A 22,653-nucleotide genomic window follows, 5' to 3' on the forward strand; every position below is an offset into this window, starting at 1 on the left:
ATAACAATACCTAACTCCGTGGAAAATTCAAAACGAAAAGCGCATAACCAAATGGCAAAATAAAAAGCTTAAACACATCGATAATAGAATCAGATAACTACTGCCATATTCCTGACCTGGTACCGGCCTTTTCTTATGTGAAAAATGGTGGATTACAACTGGTTTTATAGCTAGCTAAACCTCTCACTTGTATGACAGTCGCATCGAGTTCCATTTTATTGACAATTATGTGTGAACAAAATAAACAGACATAACAGGTAAAAATGTCACAAATAAAGGTACGACAGTCAACATTGTGTTTTAATTTTTATCCCTATAAAAACAAACAGATATGTCAAATAGTATGTGAAATTTTCACTGTAGTATTGGACAGAATAAAAGTTTACGTATGAAATATAGTTCTTTATTTAAAACAAAGATAGATTCTGCACATTTTTTTGAAAAAAGCCAATCAAAGTTCACAAAGGATAACGGGAGAAAAACGATGGCTGTATTACTCTTACATGTATATATTAACAGTTATGCGGTGTTTTTATGTTAGTTGGTTTTTTCGTCGTACCGATCTTTTGAGTAATTTTTCAGCGAATTTTAACTGATTTTTACAATTTGTTTCTATGTTGTGCTCAATGTTTTTCAACGCAACCAAACTCCATTATCACCGACCATATTATTACTAATTAGTATGTGTAACTGGTAAGGCAGGATTTGGAAAAAAATACTACTGAATTAATTTTATTTACTTTTCATCGGTCCTAACTAACAGTGTTATTAGTTAGATCATGAATGGTATGATTTTCATTATACAAGCAGATACTTTCTTCTATTTCAACTTCATGATTTTCTAGATTGTTGTCATGTTCTTTAAAGTTAAAACACCAAATACGTTCAACCAAGGGCACCATGAGGCAGGATAAAAACGACAAAATACTGAGAACACCAGTAAAGTAGTAGGATGCGGACCAGGAACCAGTTGTATCATCTAACCAACCTGCAAAAAATACGTTACATAAAAGTATTTGTGTTCGTCTTCTGTGTAAAATAGCATTATATAGATATTCAGATCGTCTAAAGAAAACAGTACTCGATAAACAATACTAGTATGTTTAATGATTTTGTTATCAAGGATTATTATGCAATTTCTTCATACGTTTCGCCAACTTTCAACCAAGGACTGAAGCTCATCAACTCAGCAATCAAAAATCGGGAAAGTCCGGAGAGCCGAAAACCTTGCTTCGGAAGTTGACGTTTTACGTGACTGTCACGAATATGTCAACCGATGTACTGGTACTCGTAATTAGTGACATGTTTTCACGTTGTTATATATCTAGATTACAGTCGTCTGATCTCAACATTTACTGATTATGTCCTAATCCGAATTGCGTTGTTTTGTCCGAGTGTGGATTAGCACGACAGTTGACCCATATAAAGAGCGATGGCCTTACCCCCTTGAGACGCACGCGGTCTCGCTTCTTTTGAAGTTCCTGTTATTTCCTCTTGTTTAGTTTTTAACTTTTATATGTATCTTACGAATGGATTTATTAGATTTTAATATCAATAAACAAATATTACCGCGAATTTATAAATTATCTCTTGTAGACAGTAGACCGAGTATTACTCGAAAGGGTCATATGAACTCTCATAAACTTGAGAATGGAAATGGGGAATGTGTCTAAGCGACAACAACCCGACCATAGAGCATGCATTCTGATACCTTGTAGTAATACAGTTTTCTTTATTTCTATTGTATCGTGAGGTTGTAGTATTCATAGAAATGTGACAGCGCAATCTTTAGAAAATTTCGTTTGATATGTGTTTCATAAGGTTACTTTGAATAATGCAAGTTTAATGATCACATTAATCTTATTACAAAAGTAAAACGTTTTGACAGGCTGCATACCCTCATCTAACTTTTGACCTTACTACAATCCTTTTAACTAAAGAAAGGAACAGTAAAAAATGAATGTCTTATTATCAACACAATGTAATGCAGAAAATTACAAATCGAAATAGGGAATCTGTCAAAGACCCAACAATCAGACCAAATGCATTAGGTTTTTTTCTATCGCTTTTGACTACTATTTGACACATTTCCCATTTCCATTCTCAATTTTAAATACTTACCGGAAAACGGTTGGCTTATACAAAAAGCAGTAGCATTTATTAACGACATCAATCCAAAAGCTGGAGAATAATTCTTTATACCAATACAGTCAATAATAAGGACACCCATTAAACTCCAAAATGATCCCGAGAATGATCCCACAATTACGGCATATGTATATATCGCTGGTAGATACGGCAAAAACGGCATGCAGAAAGGTGTCAAACCACTCACAAAAGAACACATCATGAAAAGGTGAACACGTTTAACAATATTTAAGTCAGCAAACCATCCTAGGAATGCTCGTGCAAATATTTCAGATGCACCTACTAATGAGACTGCTACAGTTATACTCTCTTTACCGAATCCCAATGCTCTAGTTTGTGCAGGTAAAATTAATCCATTAGATGCAAAATTAGCTACTTGTAGAAACATTGCCATTAGGTAAATGGTAAATTTCGGATTTCGAAAAAGTGATGGCTTAAACATTCTCATAAGAATTTTACGAAAAGAACTACAAACATTAATATCTGGTTTGCGTTTCATTATAGCGTGGTTTTCTGCAGATTTCTTCTGGTACGGAAAATGAGCGGGTTGTATAAGAAACAGAGAAGCAGCACAGGTGTGAAAATAAATTCCTCCCATAATTAGAAATGTTCCATTGAGACCATATGTGTCAACTAACAGTCTTATAAGATATGGAAATAAAAACGCTCCTATCCCACTAACGGATACAACAATTCCATTAGCTAAACTCCTCCTTTTTTCAAAGTAAAAGCTTACAATAGTTGTCGAAGGAGCAAACATGAGTCCATATCCAGTTCCTAAAAAAAGTTGAAAAAAGATAACAATTGTATTACTATAACATGTCTTGAAGGCCGTATGGTGACCTTTAGTTGTTAAATTCTGTGTCATTTTGGTCTCTTGGTGGAGAGCTGTCTCATTGGCAATCATACCACATCTTCCTTTTTATACTTATACAAGCCAGGGATTTTTACACTTTATATTTTTTCTAATAACTTGGATTATGGTACATATATAATTTGATATCCTATATATGCACAGCAATATTATTCAAAATAAAGTTTAAAAATTAAAAACAAACATACAAACAGAATGAGAAAAAGAAAGCACTCAAGTATAAAATCTTTGTTAAAGTGAACACAGAAAATAAAAGATTTTATAATCCAAAATGTTCCCCAGTTTTCCGCCATAAGACTTAGACATTATGCTAACTATATGGTTCATATAATATGTATATATGATTAAAAGTATTTACCTGAAATTATCCCATACGTTATATAAAGAAACTCCATTCTTGTAACGAAAGCACTCGCTGTGTATCCAATTAGATTTACGATACTTCCAATAACCATTATAAAACGATATGTATAAATTTCCCCAAGATAATTAGAAATAGGCCCTGCAAATACATTACAATATGCTTAAATTATTGATTACTAATAAATCTAAATAAGTTCTTTTCTATTCATTTAAGTTTTTTGTTATGCGTGCGATTCCTCTAAATACCGTTACAACTATTTTGTGTTGATCATTAACTGTGGTGACACAGGTGTCGGGCATTTATTTTGCAAAAAAAACTTGTCCATGCATAGGGCTTGATCCTTGTATGGAAAACTATTTTGAGCCTTTCTTTATAGTTCATCAACGGCATGACACTGGCGAGTGAAATCTTGCAGTCGTGATTTTTTTATCTACATATTGTTACGATTTAGTGATCGTATTATTAAATTAATGGATCTCGTGTTATCCATAGTTTACAGTAGTAATTTTATGAGTCAGCTGTTTTTGTTTACGTTTTCGCAACGCTATTTTTTACGATGGAATGTCACCTCGTACAGAATATTCCCGGTTGGTTGGCATGTATTTCAATGATACATGATGCGATAATGTGTTTACCTTATTTGCTCATTTATTTTCTTAATGTAATAACTTGTGTTTTAGCCGTAATCGTCTAAATACCAGCAGTGCCATAGTTTATTTACAAGAGAAGCCATATTTATTTGTGTATTGGCGGTCTGCAACACGAGATTGCCTGTGAACATAACAAACGTTTTGATTGGTCAATCCACTGACGGGAAAATTATAAATAGAAGGTTGACGAAACAAACTTTAGATTTATTCTCATCGTCTGCAAGAGCAGTCAACATTTTAGTCGCAATATAAATTTAGTCAACCTAAATTAATCCAAATGTCTGAACCAAAGTCAACCATTAGTATGGTACGCAGGTTTTAATTGTTTTAAGAAAACTAAACCTTCTTACACATGGCAATTGTTTGTTTTGAAGAAGAAGAAGACGACCTTCGACCTACGGGAAAGTCCCGTCAGCTGTCGTTCCACTTAGTCAACTTTCTATAAATACGATGAGAGAGGTTTTCTGGAAATCTACTTTCACTTTAGCAGAGAGAAACCTTTATGAGATGATTACGGCAAATTGTATATAAATATAAATGTATGTTTTTATGATCAATTGTAAATATTTGATTATATAGATGTTATATAAAATGCATCTGAACTTTATACCTGACTTAGTTATTATTTCAACCATATACCAACTCAAAGGATCCATGCAAATTATGTTCGATCGAGCCTCCTTATTCATTTAAACTTACCACTCGGTTTAAGGGGCGAAATCGTTACATTGGTGTCAGAAGTGGGATTCTATTAACTTTGAATTTGGTGGTTGAAATAAATAACTTATAAATTATACTAAAGAAGCTTTAGTATATTTACCTGATGTTAAACTATTTCACTAAATTTTTATAATAAGGATTATTTTTATAATAAGGATTATTAAAATTTTAGTACATTATGGATGATTCTGGAGAAGTAATTATAGCTATAAATCATTCTTTCCAAGAGGAAAATGATGGGGAAATTACCATTCCTTTAAATGAACAGAAGGTTGATAGTGTTGACTATGCAGGGCAGACAATAAGCCATGATAAAGAACAAAACTTATTTATGAAGGAATTAAGAAACCTTAAAAGTTTATTTCATAACCAATTAGGGGAGATAACCCATGAGTTTTCTAATTGTCAAAAAGAAGTTATCATTGCTGTAAATCAGATAAAAAGAGATTTTCAAGAGGAAATTTCTTGTATTAAAGACCGCATAAGCAAAATTGAAGATGCTGTATATGAAAACAAGAGAAATATTTCTACCAATTATAAAATGATTGAACAAAATAAAGATTTAGTAAATTACAATAATCACATGAGTGACATTGTAAACACTGAAAACAAATCTAAAGGTGATGGGCAAGCAGTTCCTGATGAAGCTAATCAGACAAGTCAAAATACAGAAAAACAACAACAAAACACAGATGATATTTATTCATTTAATAAAGATAAAATGTATAATATAAATCAAAACTATGCTGTACTGGATAGACCCAAGGTTCCAAGATTGACCAATTCCCATACCCATTTACCCAAGTCTAGTAATGTAACCATGAAGCCACAGTTGTATGAGGGAGATGAAGATTTAGATGAATATTTAGCTCAATTTGAAATTTTAGCTGAAATAAACGGTTGGAATTATGCAACCAAATCATTATATTTGGCTGGTAGTTTAAAAGGGGGAGCAAGAGCTCTTTTAAATGAACTAGATAAGGAATCTAGGAAAGATTATAATAGCTTAGTAAAAGTTTTGGACAATAGATATGGTTCAGCTGAGAAATCAGAACTTTTTAGGGCAAAACTTCAGACCCGTATGAGAGGTAAAGAAGAAAGTTTACCTGAGTTAGCTCAGTCAATTAAGAAATTGACTAGGCAAGCTTATCCAAGTGCCCAATCCACAATAACTAGTGTATTAGCACTAGAACATTTTATAGATGCTTTACAAGATGCTGATTTAAGACTAAGACTTAGGGAATCTAACCCTAAATCCATACATGAAGCAGAAACACTAGCTGTTAGGCTAGAGACGTTAAAGTTAGCAGAGAGACAAAAAGGGAGGATGGTTAGACAGGCAGATTCAGTTCAGACTAATGCTAAATTTAATACAGAATTGAATGATGACAAGGGGGAAGATTTAAAATCCTTAAAAAATGAATTGAGTGATTTTAAAAGAGAAATGATCTCATTGTCCAGAAATATAAAGGGTATGTCCCAAAACCAAAATAGGAACCAAGGGGGAGGTAACCAGCAGAGGAACTATCAGAATGGTCAGAAAGGGTATAATAACCAGAATAAGAATTTTGGTCAGGGCAATAGAAATTTTAACCAGAGAAATAATAATTTTGGTCAGAATCAGAATAATTATAATCAACAGGGAAACCAGTTGAGGTCGGACTCAGGGGTCGGAGCCAGGCCGGGACAGAATGGCCCAAGTCGATAAAGATAAATGAATCTTTGGCAAATAACGAGGGATTATTTGTCAGAGCTAAAATTAATGATAAATGTTTAGCTTTTCTTGTGGATACTGGAGCAAATGTTACTATTTTAAGTAAGAAATTTATTGATGAAATAAATCCCTCATTACTTCCAAAAATGAATCCTGTAAATATTAATTTAATTACTGCTACTGGTGATAGTTCACCATTTATAGGACAAATTGATGTTGAGATTTGTTTTGGAGATCATATTTATCACCACAATGTTTTAGTGGCTGATATTTCCAATGAAGGTATCATTGGAATGGATTTTCTTGTGACTCATGACTGTGATGTCTTGTTAAGTCAAAATAAGTTGAAGATTAAAGGGGAGATAATTCAATGTTATCATTATGCAAGCAGTGCTAAATCTTGTTATAGAGTGGCTATGCAAGAGACAGTAGATGTGCCTCCTAACTCAGAAATGATTGTTTCTGGGGAGTCAGATGAGCCTATTTTTAGAGGTTTAGCTGGTTTAATAGAACCTAATGAGAAGTTTATGGAGAAGAATGGTTTATTGGTGGCAAGATCTATTGTACATCCAGAGATGTATAATATTCCTTTGAGGATAATAAATTTAAATAAAGAGCCCTGCACTTTATATAAGGGTACAATTATTGCAACCTGCAATAAAGTAGACGAAAAAGATATTCAAACTTCTGAGTTTGTAAATAGTGTGGCTGGTGGCCAAACTATAGTAAATAAGGGGAGACAATTACCTGATTATTTACATGAAGTATTTGAGTCTAATCAAGCTAATCTTGATAAAGATCAAAAGGAGAAAGTTAGAGACCTTTTAATAGAATATAGTGACATATTCTCAAAGTCCTCTGAGGACATTGGTTTAACTGATTTAGTTGAACATACCATAAATACTGGAAATAACCCTCCAGTACGTCAGCGACCCAGACGAATACCCCTAGCTAGAATGAAGGATGCTGAAGCTGAGATTCAGAAAATGGTTAAGCAAGATATTATAGAACCTTCTACAAGTCCCTGGAACTCCAATATAGTTCTCGTGAAGAAGTCAGATGGTAGTTGGCGATTCTGTATTGATTTTCGCGCCGTAAATTTATTGGTTTTACGCCCATCCTACCCCTTGCCCCGAATAGATGACACTATTGATTCCTTGTCAGGCTCCAAGTTCTTCTCAACCGTCGATTTGAAGTCAGGATATTATCAGATTCCGGTAGCCAAAGAAGATAGACCAAAAACAGCCTTTTCCTTTCCAGGGGGTGGTCTCTGGCAGTTCAAGAGGATGCCAATGGGTCTATGTAATAGTGCCCCTGTATTTGAACAATTGATGGAGACAGTTTTATCAGGTTTGACCTGGAAAATTTGTTTAGTTTATTTAGATGATATAATTGTTTTCTCAAAATCATTTGAGGAACATATGAAAAACTTGAAAGAAGTTTTTCAAAGATTAAAAGCAGCTAATTTAAAGCTGAATCCCAAGAAGTGTAACTTTCTTAAGAAAGAAGTTAAATTTTTAGGTCACATTGTTAGCGAAAGTGGAGTAGCTACTGACCCTAATAAAGTTCAGTCAGTTAAGGACTGGCCAGTGCCCAAGAGTATAAAAGATGTGAGAAGTTTTCTAGGATTAACATCCTATTATAGAAAATTTATTTTGAAATATGCTGATAAAGCTAAGCCTATGTATAAGGTTACTGAGAAAAACCAAAAGTTTGTCTGGACAGAAGAATGTCAACAATCTTTTGAGGAATTAAAGACTACTTTAATTAGTGCACCTATTTTAGCTTACCCTACCAGGGAGGATTTATTTATTTTGGATACCGACGCGAGTAATGTTGGTATGGGAGCAGTGCTATCCCAACTCCAGGATGGAGTAGAAAAAGTAATTTGTTACTTTAGTAAAACTTTCAGTAGATCTGAGAGAAAATATTGTGTTACCAGAAGAGAACTACTAGCTGTAGTAGCCTCTATTAAACATTTTCACCATTATTTATGTGGTAAATACTTCAAGGTTAGAAGTGACCATGGTGCATTAAGTTGGTTGTTCAATTTTAAGAATCCAGAAGGTCAGTTAGCTCGTTGGTTCGAGGTCCTGGCATCATATGATTTTAAAATTGAGCACAGAGCTGGAAGGTCCCATAATAATGCAGACGCCCTAAGTAGACGTCCTTGCTATAATAAAGAGTGTCCTCACTGTGCTAGAGCAGAAATAAATTATGAATTGGTTCCAACTCATAAAAACGTTTTAACGGTTGAAAAATGTAATGATAATGTCACTATTCTTGAATCTTGCAGAAATGTTCAAGATGTTAGTGTCAAACAATCAATTACAACAACTAGTATTAGCGGTAAAAATGAAGATTGGCCAAACATGACAAGTGACGAGACGTGCCACAAAGTAAAAAGTCATGTAATTCATAATGAATTTAGAAGTAAGGGTCCAGATGAAAACCCTGATGTACTCCCTGTTCAGTCTAAAATAGTAAGAGTTTGTACCAGATCTAAGGATTATGGTTGCAGTCAAAATAAGAAGGACGACCCAGAGAAGGAGATAAATTTTGAAAATGTTTCAGAATCTCAATTATATGATGATGTAATCAGTATAATTATCCAGTGGAAAATAGATGAAGTGAAACCCATATGGGCAGATGTATCCCATATGAGTCCTGAAGTTAAATTTTATTGGTCAAGATTAAATTCTTTAATTCTTGTCAATGGAATATTATATAGAAAGTGGGAAAGCTATAATGGAAAACATTATGATCTACATATTGTTCTTCCAGCTAATTTTAAAAGGTTCGTGTTGAACCAAGTACATAACACAGTGACCGGTGGTCATCTTGGTGTTAGAAAGACTCTATCAAAAATTAAACAGAGATATTTTTGGTATAAAATGAGACAGGATGTTAAATTTTGGTGTACCAAATGTGATATCTGTGCTTCTAAGAAAGCACCTTGTAAAAAACCTAAGGCCCCAATGAAGCAGTATCTGGTGGGTGCTCCTTGGGAAAGAATGGCTATTGACATTCTAGGACCTTTACCCATAAGTGTCAATAATAATCGCTATCTAATGGTAGTTCAAGATTATTTTTCGAAATGGACGGAAGCTATACCAATTCCAGACACTGAAGCAGTGACAGTAGCTAGGAAATTTGTGGAAAGAATAGTAACCATTTTTGGGGTTCCTCTTTCAATCCACTCAGACCAAGGGTCTAATTTTGAATCTAATGTGTTCAAAGAGATGTGTATTATTTTGGGTATCCATAAAACCCGTACAACACCATTCCGACCAAAATCGGATGGTATGGTTGAAAAGTCTAATTCAACCATTGAGACGATGTTATCTGCTTTTGTAAGCAAACACCAGAGAGATTGGGACGAATATATTTATTTATTAATGTTGGCCTATCGGTCATCAGAACATGAGAGTTTGGGAACATCTCCATGTTCCATGTTATTTGGAAGAGAAGTTAATCTTCCGTTAGATTTAATTCTGGGTAGACCAGAGACTGAAAAGCTACCTTTATATTTAAAAACTGTTTATGCCTATGAATTATCCCAAAAGTTGGAGGTAATTCATAAATTTGCAAGATATAAATTAAAACTGTCAAGCGACAGAATGAAAAGAAATTATGATGTTGGAACTAAGATGCAAACATTTGATGCAGGAGATCCAGTATGGTTGCACAATCCTCGTCGGGTAAAAGGATTGTGTCCAAAGTTACAAAATAATTGGGAAGGCCCATATATTGTTGTAAATAAACTTAATGATGTTATATATAGAATACAGAAAGGACCAAAGACAAAACCTAAGGTGGAGCACCAAGACAGGTTGAAGCCATATCTAGGAGAAGATGTTCCTGTTTGGTTTAATTAAATATGTGGAGCTTGCGGTACAGAAGAAGATGTTGAACAGTCAGCCTAGAACATTTATTGGAAGAAATGAACATTGTGTTATATATTTATATGTGTGTTACCTAAATAGTTCTATGTGAATACATGAGTTTTCGGTTAAATGTATATTGTAACTTGTTAGACAGTTGTTGTCTTATGAGTTATTCGATTTTGTTTTCAAGTTTTGAGCCAATTAGTGGATTAATTTAATTAATGTATAGATAGTTTCTGTGCATTTGAGGACAAACGCCTAGTGGTTAGGGGGCTGTGTTACGATTTAGTGATCGTATTATTAAATTAATGGATCTCGTGTTATCCATAGTTTACAGTAGTAATTTTATGAGTCAGCTGTTTTTGTTTACGTTTTCGCAACGCTATTTTTTACGATGGAATGTCACCTCGTACAGAATATTCCCGGTTGGTTGGCATGTATTTCAATGATACATGATGCGATAATGTGTTTACCTTATTTGCTTATTTATTTTCTTAATGTAATAACTTGTGTTTTAGCCGTAATCGTCTAAATACCAGCAGTGCCATAGTTTATTTACAAGAGAAGCCATATTTATTTGTGTATTGGCGGTCTGCAACACGAGATTGCCTGTGAACATAACAAACATTTTGATTGGTCGATCCATTGACCGGAAAATTATAAATAGAAGGTTGACGAAACAAACTTTAGATTTATTCTCATCGTCTGCAAGAGCAGTCAACATTTTAGTCGCAATATAAATTTAGTCAACCTAAATTAATCCAAATGTCTGAACCAAAGTCAACCATTAGTATGGTACGCAGGTTTTAATTGTTTTAAGAAAACTAAACCTTCTTACACATGGCAATTGTTTGTTTTGAAGAAGAAGAAGACGACCTTCGACCTACGGGAAAGTCCCGTCAGCTGTCGTTCCACTTAGTCAACTTTCTATAAATACGATGAGAGAGGTTTTCTGGAAATCTACTTTCACTTTAGCAGAGAGAAACCTTTATGAGATGATTACGGCAAATTGTATATAAATATAAATGTATGTTTTTATGATCAATTGTAAATATTTGATTATATAGATGTTATATAAAATGCATCTGAACTTTATACCTGACTTAGTTATTATTTCAACCATATACCAACTCAAAGGATCCATGCAAATTATGTTCGATCGAGCCTCCTTATTCATTTAAACTTACCACTCGGTTTAAGGGGCGAAATCGTTACAATATCGAACATTTCTCAGCAGATTATTTTTTACGGGGTTTTTTTTTCAGGCTCCGGATACAGCTCTCAAATGCAATGTTAGCTTTAGGCATTGTTTTTCTTTTACTTATACTCTTTTTTTTGGTTATTTATTATTGAGTTTCATATTTTGTATGAAATGTTCTAGTGTGATTGACAAAGTCTAACGCACATCATCACATGCGGCGACATTAAGGCAATTTCGATTAGATTGTGTCAGGGGGGTAACCGCGTAAGGACTACATTAAATATGCGTCTATACATTAATATTATAACCATGAACTGTCAAAATGAGTTTCTAGTGCAGTAAAATTAGAAACTTTGATTTACCATTATTACGAACAAACCTCTTGTTTTAATTTGTGTGGGCTTTGGGTTTTACTTTTAAAAAGTAAGCTGGTGCTGGTTACAGTTGCCTTTTTTTTTTTTTTGCTCTCTTTATTGAAGCATCTAAGGAAACTCACCAAGACCCATCATTAGGAATGAGTTCACACTTGATATCCATGCTGTGTTTCCCGCCCCATCATCGTACCGGTCTAGTAGCTCAGTATACAATACTCCAAAAGACTTAACACCCCCAGCAATGATGAAATAGTTGACGCTACAAACTGATAGATTTTTTAAAATAAATTTACGTATCTAATAAGGATAACAGAAACTCATTTAATCCTCTACTTGTATCCATAAGAATGTGAAAAAAATTAAAACGTATAAAGTTTCAGTGATGAACATTGAGGACAGTATCATTATTTAACTACTATAGTAATTAACAATTTAACGAAATTATAAGTATAATTATAAATAGACTTAAATGGTGCTGAAAATCATACTGATTTTTTCGTTTATCGTTTTGTACATAAATCTGGCCGTTCGTTTTATTAGTTTGCGTGTTTGTCATGTCGGGGCGATATGGGTTTAGCTCATTGTTACAGGCAATACGAAAACCTATAGTTGCTTACTACTAGGCATACACTCTCATGATCAATGACAATCCGCCATCACATATTCTAATTTTTTTTGGGGGTATATTATGAGGTAAACACTCTTCCTTTCTGGAAGGAGATAGAATCGGAAAAGCTGGAACAGTCAACCTTGATCAGGTACAATGTATACACCCGACGTGGAAATTCGGAATTGACTTCCTGTCCGAATGAAGAATCCCTGTTAAATCTCACTGAGATATTGTAATAAAATTGAAAATTGAAATGGGGTATGTATGCTCCAATGCACGCTATAGTTAAAGAAAAACACACATATTCAGTCCGATGAGCATTTCTATAAAACGAGATAATACAAATTTTATCAATGTTTGCATGTTGAAAATTGAAAACATAAACTTACAAAACAATACTACCCAAGCATAACCATGATCCACATCCGAGTTCTTCATACTTCTATAGTTTTAATTCTTCTATCACGTTAACAAACTTTCTTTCATTCTAGGATAACAAAAAGTACAACATATTAATTGTTTTAACCTGTCACAATTTCTCATGTGTATAATTCTATTTTTGGCACACATTTAATTATAACAATGGCTTGTGTATGTACAATGTACATGTATGATCAAAGATTAATCTCCTTTAAAGACTTTAAAGATAAGAAAGTGAAGATCAATTGTTTGTGTATCGTGAATGACCTGCATTTTAAATTGAATGTGTTGCCGTGATAATACATTGTATTTTTAAAATACTTTGAGATACAGCAACTAGCAAGACTATAGTTATATCATAGATGTAAAACATGTATGGTTATATGCAAATAACGAGATGCTGTATGGTAGACAACTATCCACTAAAGATATCGATTTATAATGGGGGTTTTTTTCTCGAGAGTTTTAAATTTGTTCTGTCAGGATTCTACTTCGTCAAAATTGTCTTCATTTTCTTCAAACCGTTAAATTGGAAGATGAAGCGCTGTCAATTTATCTCTAAAATAAATTTATCCACATAGTAATAATAGTATCATAACGGTCCTTATATATGCCACTTGTATTTTAAAAGACAAATATTTTTACTGTCTATTTAGCATTGTGTTAGACTCTCGAAAAGTCAAGTTAGGCAGCACACCAACAATAAACCAGATACACAGGCACATAAAATGACTGAACTGACAAAGGCGGTTTAATTCAACAAAGTTCCCATTCTGATCCGTTACAGTCTGAACTGCCTGTAAAAGACCTTTCCTTTTATAGTTCTACAAACGTGACCAAGATTTAGAAAGAAAGTTGTTTACTCTTAAAAGGCCAAAAGCTGTATGTTAATAAACTCATCATAGATACCCAGGACTAAATTTTGTATATACGCCAGACGCGCGTTACAAAAGACTCATCAGTGACGCTCGAATCCAAAAAAGTTAAAAAGGCCAAATAAAGTACGAAGTTGAAGAGCATTGAGGACCAAAATTCCTAAAAGTTTTGTCAAATCCAGCTACGGTAATCTATGCCTGAGGTAGAAAAATTTTGTGAACAGTTAATTTATAAATATAACCATATCAATGTGTATGAATATAACCATATCAATGTGTATAAATATGTCAATATGTCACAACAGTCGTCATCACGTGAATTCATTCAATACAAAACTATAAATGACAATTATAGTGTGTGATAACATTGTGTGAGGGAATTCGACGTTTGCTGTACCACTGTTCACTCCAGCGCAATTTATGACAATACCACTGTATCAATCAGAATGATTTTTTTTGCAGTGTTTTAAGAAATGATTTTACTTTGTTGTCGCGTTTTATTCGTGATACATTCAATGTTTTAAAAAGGCGAATTTTCTGTATAAAGTCAATGATTATGTTGACTTTTGAAGGCCAAACTTTTTACAGCCTTAAATACTCAAATAAAAGATCCAAAAACTATACCAATACAGAATGACATGTTTATGAAATTATAGCAAATCTATTGGTTAACAAATTTTTATTCGTTGTTGCAAAATAATGAACTTAAAATATCTGACATTTTCTCCCTACCCAGTTTACCCCTATACATTTTTATGATGTGGACTGGTCATTGTTATTGAATCGTAGGCAATTTGATTGGATTAAGTTGTTATTAGTTTACCTACAAACTTGTTTATGCTTTTCATACATGACTATTGATTAATCAGAACGTGCATGAATGTGTACGGTAACTAAAATGACCTTCCAACTGGACACTGGACGAGTCAATATTATGTTTTATCAATGAAAGTTAAGGTATGAAAGGTAAGAATTGCCACTTCTTCTATTTTAACAAAAATTTTTGAATACACAGTTGAAATATTATTTTTTAAAAGCCTATTGTGGAGATAAAAGTGAAAGTTTACAAATAAGACGTTTTGTTGCATTAAACAAGTCATTTCTTAAGAGAAATGCCGAAATATATTTTACGCACGACTACGGCAGGTAAAATTATTATTTATCATAACAAAAAAAAAGCATTTTTCAGTGTCTTTGGAACATGTTAATTACAATAAATCACAAACTTAAGAAGTAAGTAAATAAAGTCAAAATATGTCCGATCTGCCTATTTCTGGACATCAAAAGTCAATACGATCGTTTTAAAGTCAATTTCGTCTACCTCACAAAATCTTGTTAGGCACTATAACTGACAACCCGCGATGATCATCATTACCCCAAACCAAAACATGTACTAGGTCACATTGTATATAGAACATCAATAATAGTTTCTACTTATTAACCAATAAAGATATAGTTATTGATTTCTTGTGTACATATAATCAATTAAATCTTTAGTAAAGTTTTTATAAAACTCTACAGCACTGCATAGTGATACATTCGTTTACTGTACTTTTGATCCTTCAGTCAACTAAGACCTACTATCTGATCAGTTGTTTGTGGAGGGGTAGATACTTCAGAAACAAATTCTAATTAAACATTTCGTGAAAAGGCAGAAGAAATATTTTTCGGAAGTTGAATTCGAATTACCCTAATTTATCGCCTGATTGTTTGCCTCTTCCCAAAACAGAACCACATGTCCGTACATCTACCACAATTTTGTCTTTGATAACAAGTTTATAAATATCTCGAAGCTCCATACTACATTTGTACTATGATTTAATATAAAACACGAAGCACGTACATAAGATGCATAAGATCCTAAACTATGTACCTACATTTAACTATATAATTTTATTTTCAATTTTTATTTTTATATACATGTAACAAGATGTGGTATGAGTGCCAATGAGACAACTCTCTCATCCATGTCACAATTTATAAATTAAAGTAAACCATGTGTGTGTATTCACAAGGAAATGACTGTTTCAACAAAATAATAACTTTATTAAAACAAAAATAGCTGAAACAATGATGCATAACTTTGTCTCTTTTTGTCTTTTAAACATCCCGTTAAGGTTTATGTACCCTTCTGTAGCCATTTTTGTACGAATTTTTCAAACCTCAATTGTATCAAAACTAAAGATTAAATAAATAATAGACATAGGCCATTTAGTACATGTTCAAAGGGGAAACTTGATGCAAAGCATTATTTTTTACTGTTTCATTGCATTTGATAGAAAAAGAGGACTTTGTGGCAAATAAATCAAGATTTTTATAGAAAATCCACAGCCTTTAATACAGAGATTTTTGTTATAAAATTTGAAACATAAATTACTCACTTGATTTTCTATGATGTGCTAGTGTTTATTTTTTACAAAACGTTCTAAGTAACCTGTAAATTCTAAAACACCTCGTGCTGAGTCACTAAAGTCGAGCGCACCCTAAAAGGTGTACTTGATTTTGGCCATATTTATACTTGTCTTAACCAATAACTACATTCATAAACTTGTTTTAAGGAAATCAATGCTAGCACTGCATGCAATAATCCCATATCTATCAGTCATCAAATTGCCAAATATGAGAGTACAAGGATAAAGGCTGAGGATTTTCTATAAAAATCTTGATTTATTTGCCACAAAGTCCTCTTTTTCTATTAAATGCAATGGAACAGTAAAAAATAATGCTTTGCATCAAGTTTCCCCTTGGAATATGTACAAAATGGCCTATCTCTATTATTCATAATATCTGTAGTTTTGATACAATTGAAGTTTGAAAAGTTCGTACAAAAATGGCTACAGAAGGGTACATAAATGTTCACAAAATGGACCTGAAGAACAAGCAGGATGTTAATATGTACGAGTCCATTAAATAAGCATGGCCATTTCGGGATGTTGTTTACCTCTTTTTAACTTTATTTACACATCAAATACAGTTTAATTAAACTGATTATAAAACATTTATTTGTTTAGTTTGGTGTAAAAAAAAATTAATGTACAATTGACATCTGACCAATTTAAAGTTTAATCTTCACATTTTAACATAATGTTTCTACTCAAAGGACACGTACAAATATGTGTATTACTTATGAATGTAGGTAAGATAGCATTTTAAAATCTAAGGCAACCATTCTTTTGTGTGTAATAACAAGGAAATAATATTTTTTTAACACTTTTACAAATTAGTATATATATTTAATTAACGTACAAATGAATCGCTTGATAAATTTAGCTAATGAATGTCTTTGATTCTAACTTAGCAAAAGAATATCTGTGCATTTAATATACTCATATGTAGGGAATTTGAAGTGGATTTTTATTATAAATGCTGTCATAATTTCCAGGACTCTTCATTTTACGGTAAAATTTCCGTGTTGAGGACCGTGCTTTGACCTATAATAGTTCACTTTTACAATTTGTGACATGGATGATCAGGGAGAGTCGTCTCATTGATACTCTTACCACATCTTCTAATATCTATTGAAAAGCTGCCAGAAAGTGGTAAGATGACCCAATTTACTACAATTCGTGTAATACAAGAAATATCTTCACGCATACTCATTTTGAGAAGTCAAATCTTTTATTTTGCAACTCTATTTAAAATCTTCGAAATGTTCTGATGAACCAGTTTGAATATAGAAAAAATTCATTATAAGAAAATGTATATCAAATTCTGTTTCAATACCAACTATATGATATCCAGATTATCGTCCTGTAGAGAAAGTTTGCACCCTGAGTCTGCCTTACAACTTATCGCTTTATATTTCAGAAAACAAAAATATGAGGTTGTTTAGAAGTTTCATTAGATCTTCCAATTCCTTCAAAGACAGGATATCAAGAATAAGAAAATAACTTTCTGAAGGTTTTTTTTCCATTTGATTTCTATGACAAAGTTAAAAATTTTATTTCATTATTCAAAATTAACAATATTTTTGACTATGTCTATTATTGGTCTCTGTCTTATTGTTAAGTGACCGTGTCAATCTACTACAGTTAATGGTTTCTCCTTATGGTCTTAGTGATTTCACCCGTTTCTTGATATGCATATATTGAGCTAGCTTTGATGTACTAAAACAAATTGGGTTTAACGCCTTTAACTGTTTCGTACCGAAGAAAAAAATCTCACTTTGACGTAATACTGTTTTATACTGCACTAAATATGGCTACATTTAAAGTTATTGAAATTTAGAATATGAAACCCATTTCCAATCCGTAAATCCGAAATTGTGACGAAAAGTGACATTCTTATCACATTTGGTTTCTATGGACAATGATGAGGGGGCAAAGATACAGTATGAATGCAATGAGTGACTTAAATTTTGCAGGTTATATTGTCTCGTCTATGTATTTTGAGAACAGTCTAAAGAAAACTTGGCATGCTGCTTATTTTGATTGCATAGACAGAGGAATGGAACTGGCTATCCTTAACTCAGCAACTTCATATAACACGGCTAAAACTTTAATAGAAGGAAGGTAAAGTGTAATTTTCGTTAATTTAAAATATATATATATATATACATACAAGTATAATTTGTCAATGCTCTGATATCAAATACGATATAGATACCTAATTTCTCTCAGTTAGTCCAGCATTAACATTCTCCTGGTGTTTCTTTGCGTTCCATACTCATACCTATCGTAAAGCAATTTAATTTAGACATCTAGTTGGATTTTGTCTTATTTTTTTTTTTTATCAATAATGATATAATTATTTGGTAATGAAATTTTTCCTATGATACGAATATATGAATTATTCGGCTTATTAAGTAATTTCAATACTTTAAACATGTTAACGTCAAATACTCGATTTCTGTGTATTACAAAGAAGCTAAAATGCAGTTATAACTAAAAGTCAGTTGTTCATGAACAATTGAAAGGTCTTTCCGTTTTCTGGGGTTTTTTTTTAAATTTACACTAGTTCAGAATCTTTTACGGTTATTGAGTAAATCCGATAACAAGCTAGGGTCAAAATCTAGATCACGACTTTGACCTTTGACTTTGATGCATTTTCATGGTCGCATGAATTGATGATCATTGATGAAGCCTTGTTAGTTCAAATTGTATGGTTGCTAAGGACTTATATGTTCATAACAAGTGGTTGATAAGGTCACAAATCGTTTTAAGGAAAAAAATATTACTTCCAGCATTCTTAAATGTCATATCTTTTATTCATAGCATTAACAGCTTATAAAAAAAAGATTAGTGTTTGCTCTGTTCTTACACGTCATTGCTAGGGACAAAAATGTCACTTCCAGTAATAAAAATTTCATTTTTATATTATTCACAGCCTTCTAAGTTCAAAAATATATGGTTGCTAAGGTTTTTATGTCGTTGTTAAGGACCTTGAACTAACTTTGAAGTTCAAAGAATGCTGAACATTTTTGCAATTCAAAGTTTCTTTTTATCTTTAATCTCGTTTGAGTTATAAGCAGAAAATCTTCATTTCGGACATTCATTTCGGACACCGAAAAAGAGTTTTGGTGCCCTAGGTTCATAATAGTTGGTCCACCCAACATAACAAAAGTAGATCTCGAAAGTCTTTCAAAAAGACAGAACAAATAAAAGTTCAAAAGCAAATTTATAGTTGCAATCCAATGATTAACCATATTTAGCCAATTTCCGCAACAACAAAAAAAAACACCCAAAAAAGTCATCATCAGATTAAATTTATTTCATGTAAGTAAAATTTATATCAGATAGACAAACATTTTGTTCTGCATCATTGTCAGTCTGTTTGATTCAAATTTTTTCATAGTATAAAATCTTTTCTTTCTTACAAATAAGCTTTTTAAACAGGCATGCGCGAAATCACCAGACATTTCAGTAACCCTCACAACAGGGGTTCTCTAATTTTCTACAAACATTACAAAAAGTCTTAAGGGTGAAACCGTACATTTCAAAGTTTCTTTATATCTTTTATCTCGTTTGAATTATAAGCAGAAAATCTTCATTTCGGACTTCATTTCGGACTTCATTTCGGACACTGAAAAAAAGGGACCGGAAATTTAGAAATGATCCATGTAAACTTATCGCTCCTAACTTATTCTAAAAGGTTACCAATTCAACACTGTAATAAGATCATTGAATATTGTTTTTATTGGTATAAATATTGATTGTGTTATCAGTAAATTATAAACAAGCTAATAATAAATTACTAGTATGTTATATACATATACACATTCATGGATCTACAATCTGTCGATATCTGTGACTTGGCATTGCAAAAGGTCATGTTTTTCTCTGGCTGTTTATGACGTCTTTATTAAAATCCATTGGATGTTGAATGTGTACCTATTGATAGTTTAGTCGTTGATGCATGATTTTTTTTTATTAGTTGTTAGGGAGCTACCATTTGATTTTTATGGGGGGGGGCTAGGATGAAATTTGAAAAAAATAGGCAGGACAGGAGTTTTGAGTAAAAAAAAAAGGCAGGATGAGACACTTTGCAAAAAAAAAAGGCAGGATGACAATTTAGGTAAAAAAAGTCAGGATAAACTAATAAAAAAAAGGCAGGACCCAATAGAGTGAAAAATAAAAAGGCAGGACAGAGATTACAACTAAAAAAAAATGCAGGACAAAATTTTTCATCCTAGCCCCCCCATAAAAATCAAATGGTAGCTCCCTTAGTGGCTTTGAACTAGCTGTCAGATAACTGCGAGTACTCTCAGATGTGTTCCTAGTGTCTTTTTGTTGTCGGGATGTATAAGTTCCCGGCCACGTCAACTTGTATTTTGTCCATCTGATGAGTAATGCCTTTTTCAACTGATTTTTATAGTTCGTTCTTATATTGTACTGTTATACCAATGTCCCAGGTTAGGGGAAGGTTTGGTATCCTCCTTGTTTAACCCCGCCACATTATTTTAGTATATGCCTGTCCCAAGTCAGAATAACCTGTAATTCAGTGGTTGTCGTTTGTTTATGTGTTGCATATTTGTTTTTCGTTCTTTTTTTTATATAAATAAGGCCGTTAGTTTTCTCGTTTGAATTGTTTTACATTGTCTTATCGGGGCCTTTTATTGCTGACTATGCGGTATGGGCTTTGCTCATTGTTGAAGGCCGTACGGTGACCTATAGTTGTTATTGTCTGTGTCATTTTGGTCCTTTGTGGACAGTTGTCTCACTGGCAATCATACCACATCTTCTTTTTTTATATATACAAAAGATTTTATGAAATAAAAGTATGTAATGAACTGGTTCACACAATATTATCCGATTATTGGTTTCATCAGTTTAAAAAAGTGAAGTCATAAGTTTTCGGTGCGTGGATACACAAGACTGCACAGTATTGTTATTCTCAACACAGTGGGTTTTTTTTAATTTAAATTTTCTTAGAAACCACGATTTCATTCATGTTTATCGAATAGATATATATTACAGCGAAATTTCCATCGAGTATTAATATATTACAGTGACATCACTGTAGTGCTTTCGTAAAATACGAAAGTAGTATCGTCAACATCTTCAATCATAGGGAAAAAACCAACAGAGCCAATTAAATACAAGTTTATGCATATTATATACCTTCAGGGTTTAACTCATAATTGTACTAAAACGAACAAGGAAATAAGTCTGGTCCTCGGGTAGAAAACCGGTTTATAGATTTTCTATTTTGATTTTTTTTATCCAGTTTTGATTCTGGTGGATACAGCAACGCTGATGTTTGGATTGGTTATTATTTTAAAGACGTGTCAACAAAGGAATATGCTTGGATAAACGGTGAAAAATCTAGCTATGAAAACTGGAACCCTGATGACCCAGATTATAAAGAAGATTCTTGTGTTCGCTTAAAACAACGAGCTCAATATAAATTTGCTGATTGGGATTGTTTAGGAGAGTATTTTTACCTGTGTACAAGTAAGTATCAAAGACAATTCCGACCATTCGATCAAAAATGTAAATTACTTCCGCATTAGTGCATACTCTCAGATAACAATACAATCTTTTTGTTTCTTTCTTTTTTTTTTTTCATTATCAATGTTGAATTACCATGATAATTATTTGCTTCAGATGAATTATATTATCTTTATAGTCTTTATATATGAGCTCGAACAACAAAGTATACGATTACAAAATTGCTATTGCATGATGAGTTGACAGATAACAAAATTGAGAATGGAAATGGAGAATGTTTCAAAAAGACAACAACTCGACCATAGAGTAGACAACAGCCGATGCATGTATTTGTTTTTTTTATACATTTAGGTGGCTCACCACCGGTAGTCGAAGATACAACAAACACAATAGTCACTACCTTAGGATCATCTGTATCGTTTGACTGTAGTTATACGTCGCTATGGGATGCAGTAGTACAATGGGTTCATATCACACCAAACCGAATAAGCATCATTAATGACACATTAGAACCGGTATTGTACAGTCAGTCACCACATTCCGTCGGAACAGTAACCAAGAGTACATTACATATTACGAGTTTTAATTCATCTGATGTCGGTTCGTATCAATGTCAAGTGACCAATCAGTTTGGCACAGGGATGAGTAAGAACAACACTCTGAAGAAACACAAAAGTGAGTTCATTTTCATTCTTACTTTGTATTGTATATTTTCAGAAGAGCTGACATATTTGGTTTTTTTTTTCTATGTTGTGGTTGGTATGCTGTTTATCTTTTGTTCTTTTATCTTTCATTTTGTCACGGATTTGTTAGTTACAGGGAGATAACTCTGTAAAGTCAGCTAAACGTTTTAATTACGTTGTGTTGTAAAAGGAATATTAAGCTTCTCAATGATCACAATTGGTGTTTGTAAAACTGCTATTTAAC

General features: G+C 32.8%; 1 protein-coding gene across 1 annotated transcript; it reads right to left on the reverse strand.

The window, feature by feature from the left end:
* Positions 1 to 281: 281 nt before the first annotated feature.
* LOC139523085 (monocarboxylate transporter 12-like) lies at positions 282 to 13,121 on the reverse strand. Its single transcript, XM_071316850.1, has 5 exons — positions 12,932 to 13,121; positions 12,055 to 12,198; positions 3,381 to 3,524; positions 2,122 to 2,925; positions 282 to 988 (listed from the first exon to the last, which is right to left on the reverse strand). The coding sequence occupies exons 1-5, from the start codon at positions 12,978 to 12,980 to the stop codon at positions 753 to 755; spliced, it is 1,377 nt and encodes a 458-aa protein (XP_071172951.1). The 5' UTR covers positions 12,981 to 13,121; the 3' UTR covers positions 282 to 752.
* Between the last annotated feature and the right edge of the window lie 9,532 nt (positions 13,122 to 22,653).

The sequence above is a fragment of the Mytilus edulis genome, chromosome 5 (assembly GCF_963676685.1).
Source record: "Mytilus edulis chromosome 5, xbMytEdul2.2, whole genome shotgun sequence".
Taxonomy (NCBI): Eukaryota; Metazoa; Mollusca; class Bivalvia; order Mytilida; family Mytilidae; genus Mytilus; species Mytilus edulis.

Bases quoted from the DNA above. Each gene is read 5' to 3' on its own strand.
- LOC139523085 (XM_071316850.1), bottom strand. From the start codon at position 12,980: ATGAAGAACTCGGATGTGGATCATGGTTATGCTTGGGTAGTATTGTTT. The intron at 3,525-12,054 runs GTGAGTTTCCTT...ATGTATTTGCAG, and splicing joins ATTCCTAATGATGGGTCTTG to GGCCTATTTCTAATTATCTT. The intron at 989-2,121 runs GTAAGTATTTAA...TATTTTTTGCAG, and splicing joins TATAAGCCAACCGTTTTCCG to GTTGGTTAGATGATACAACT.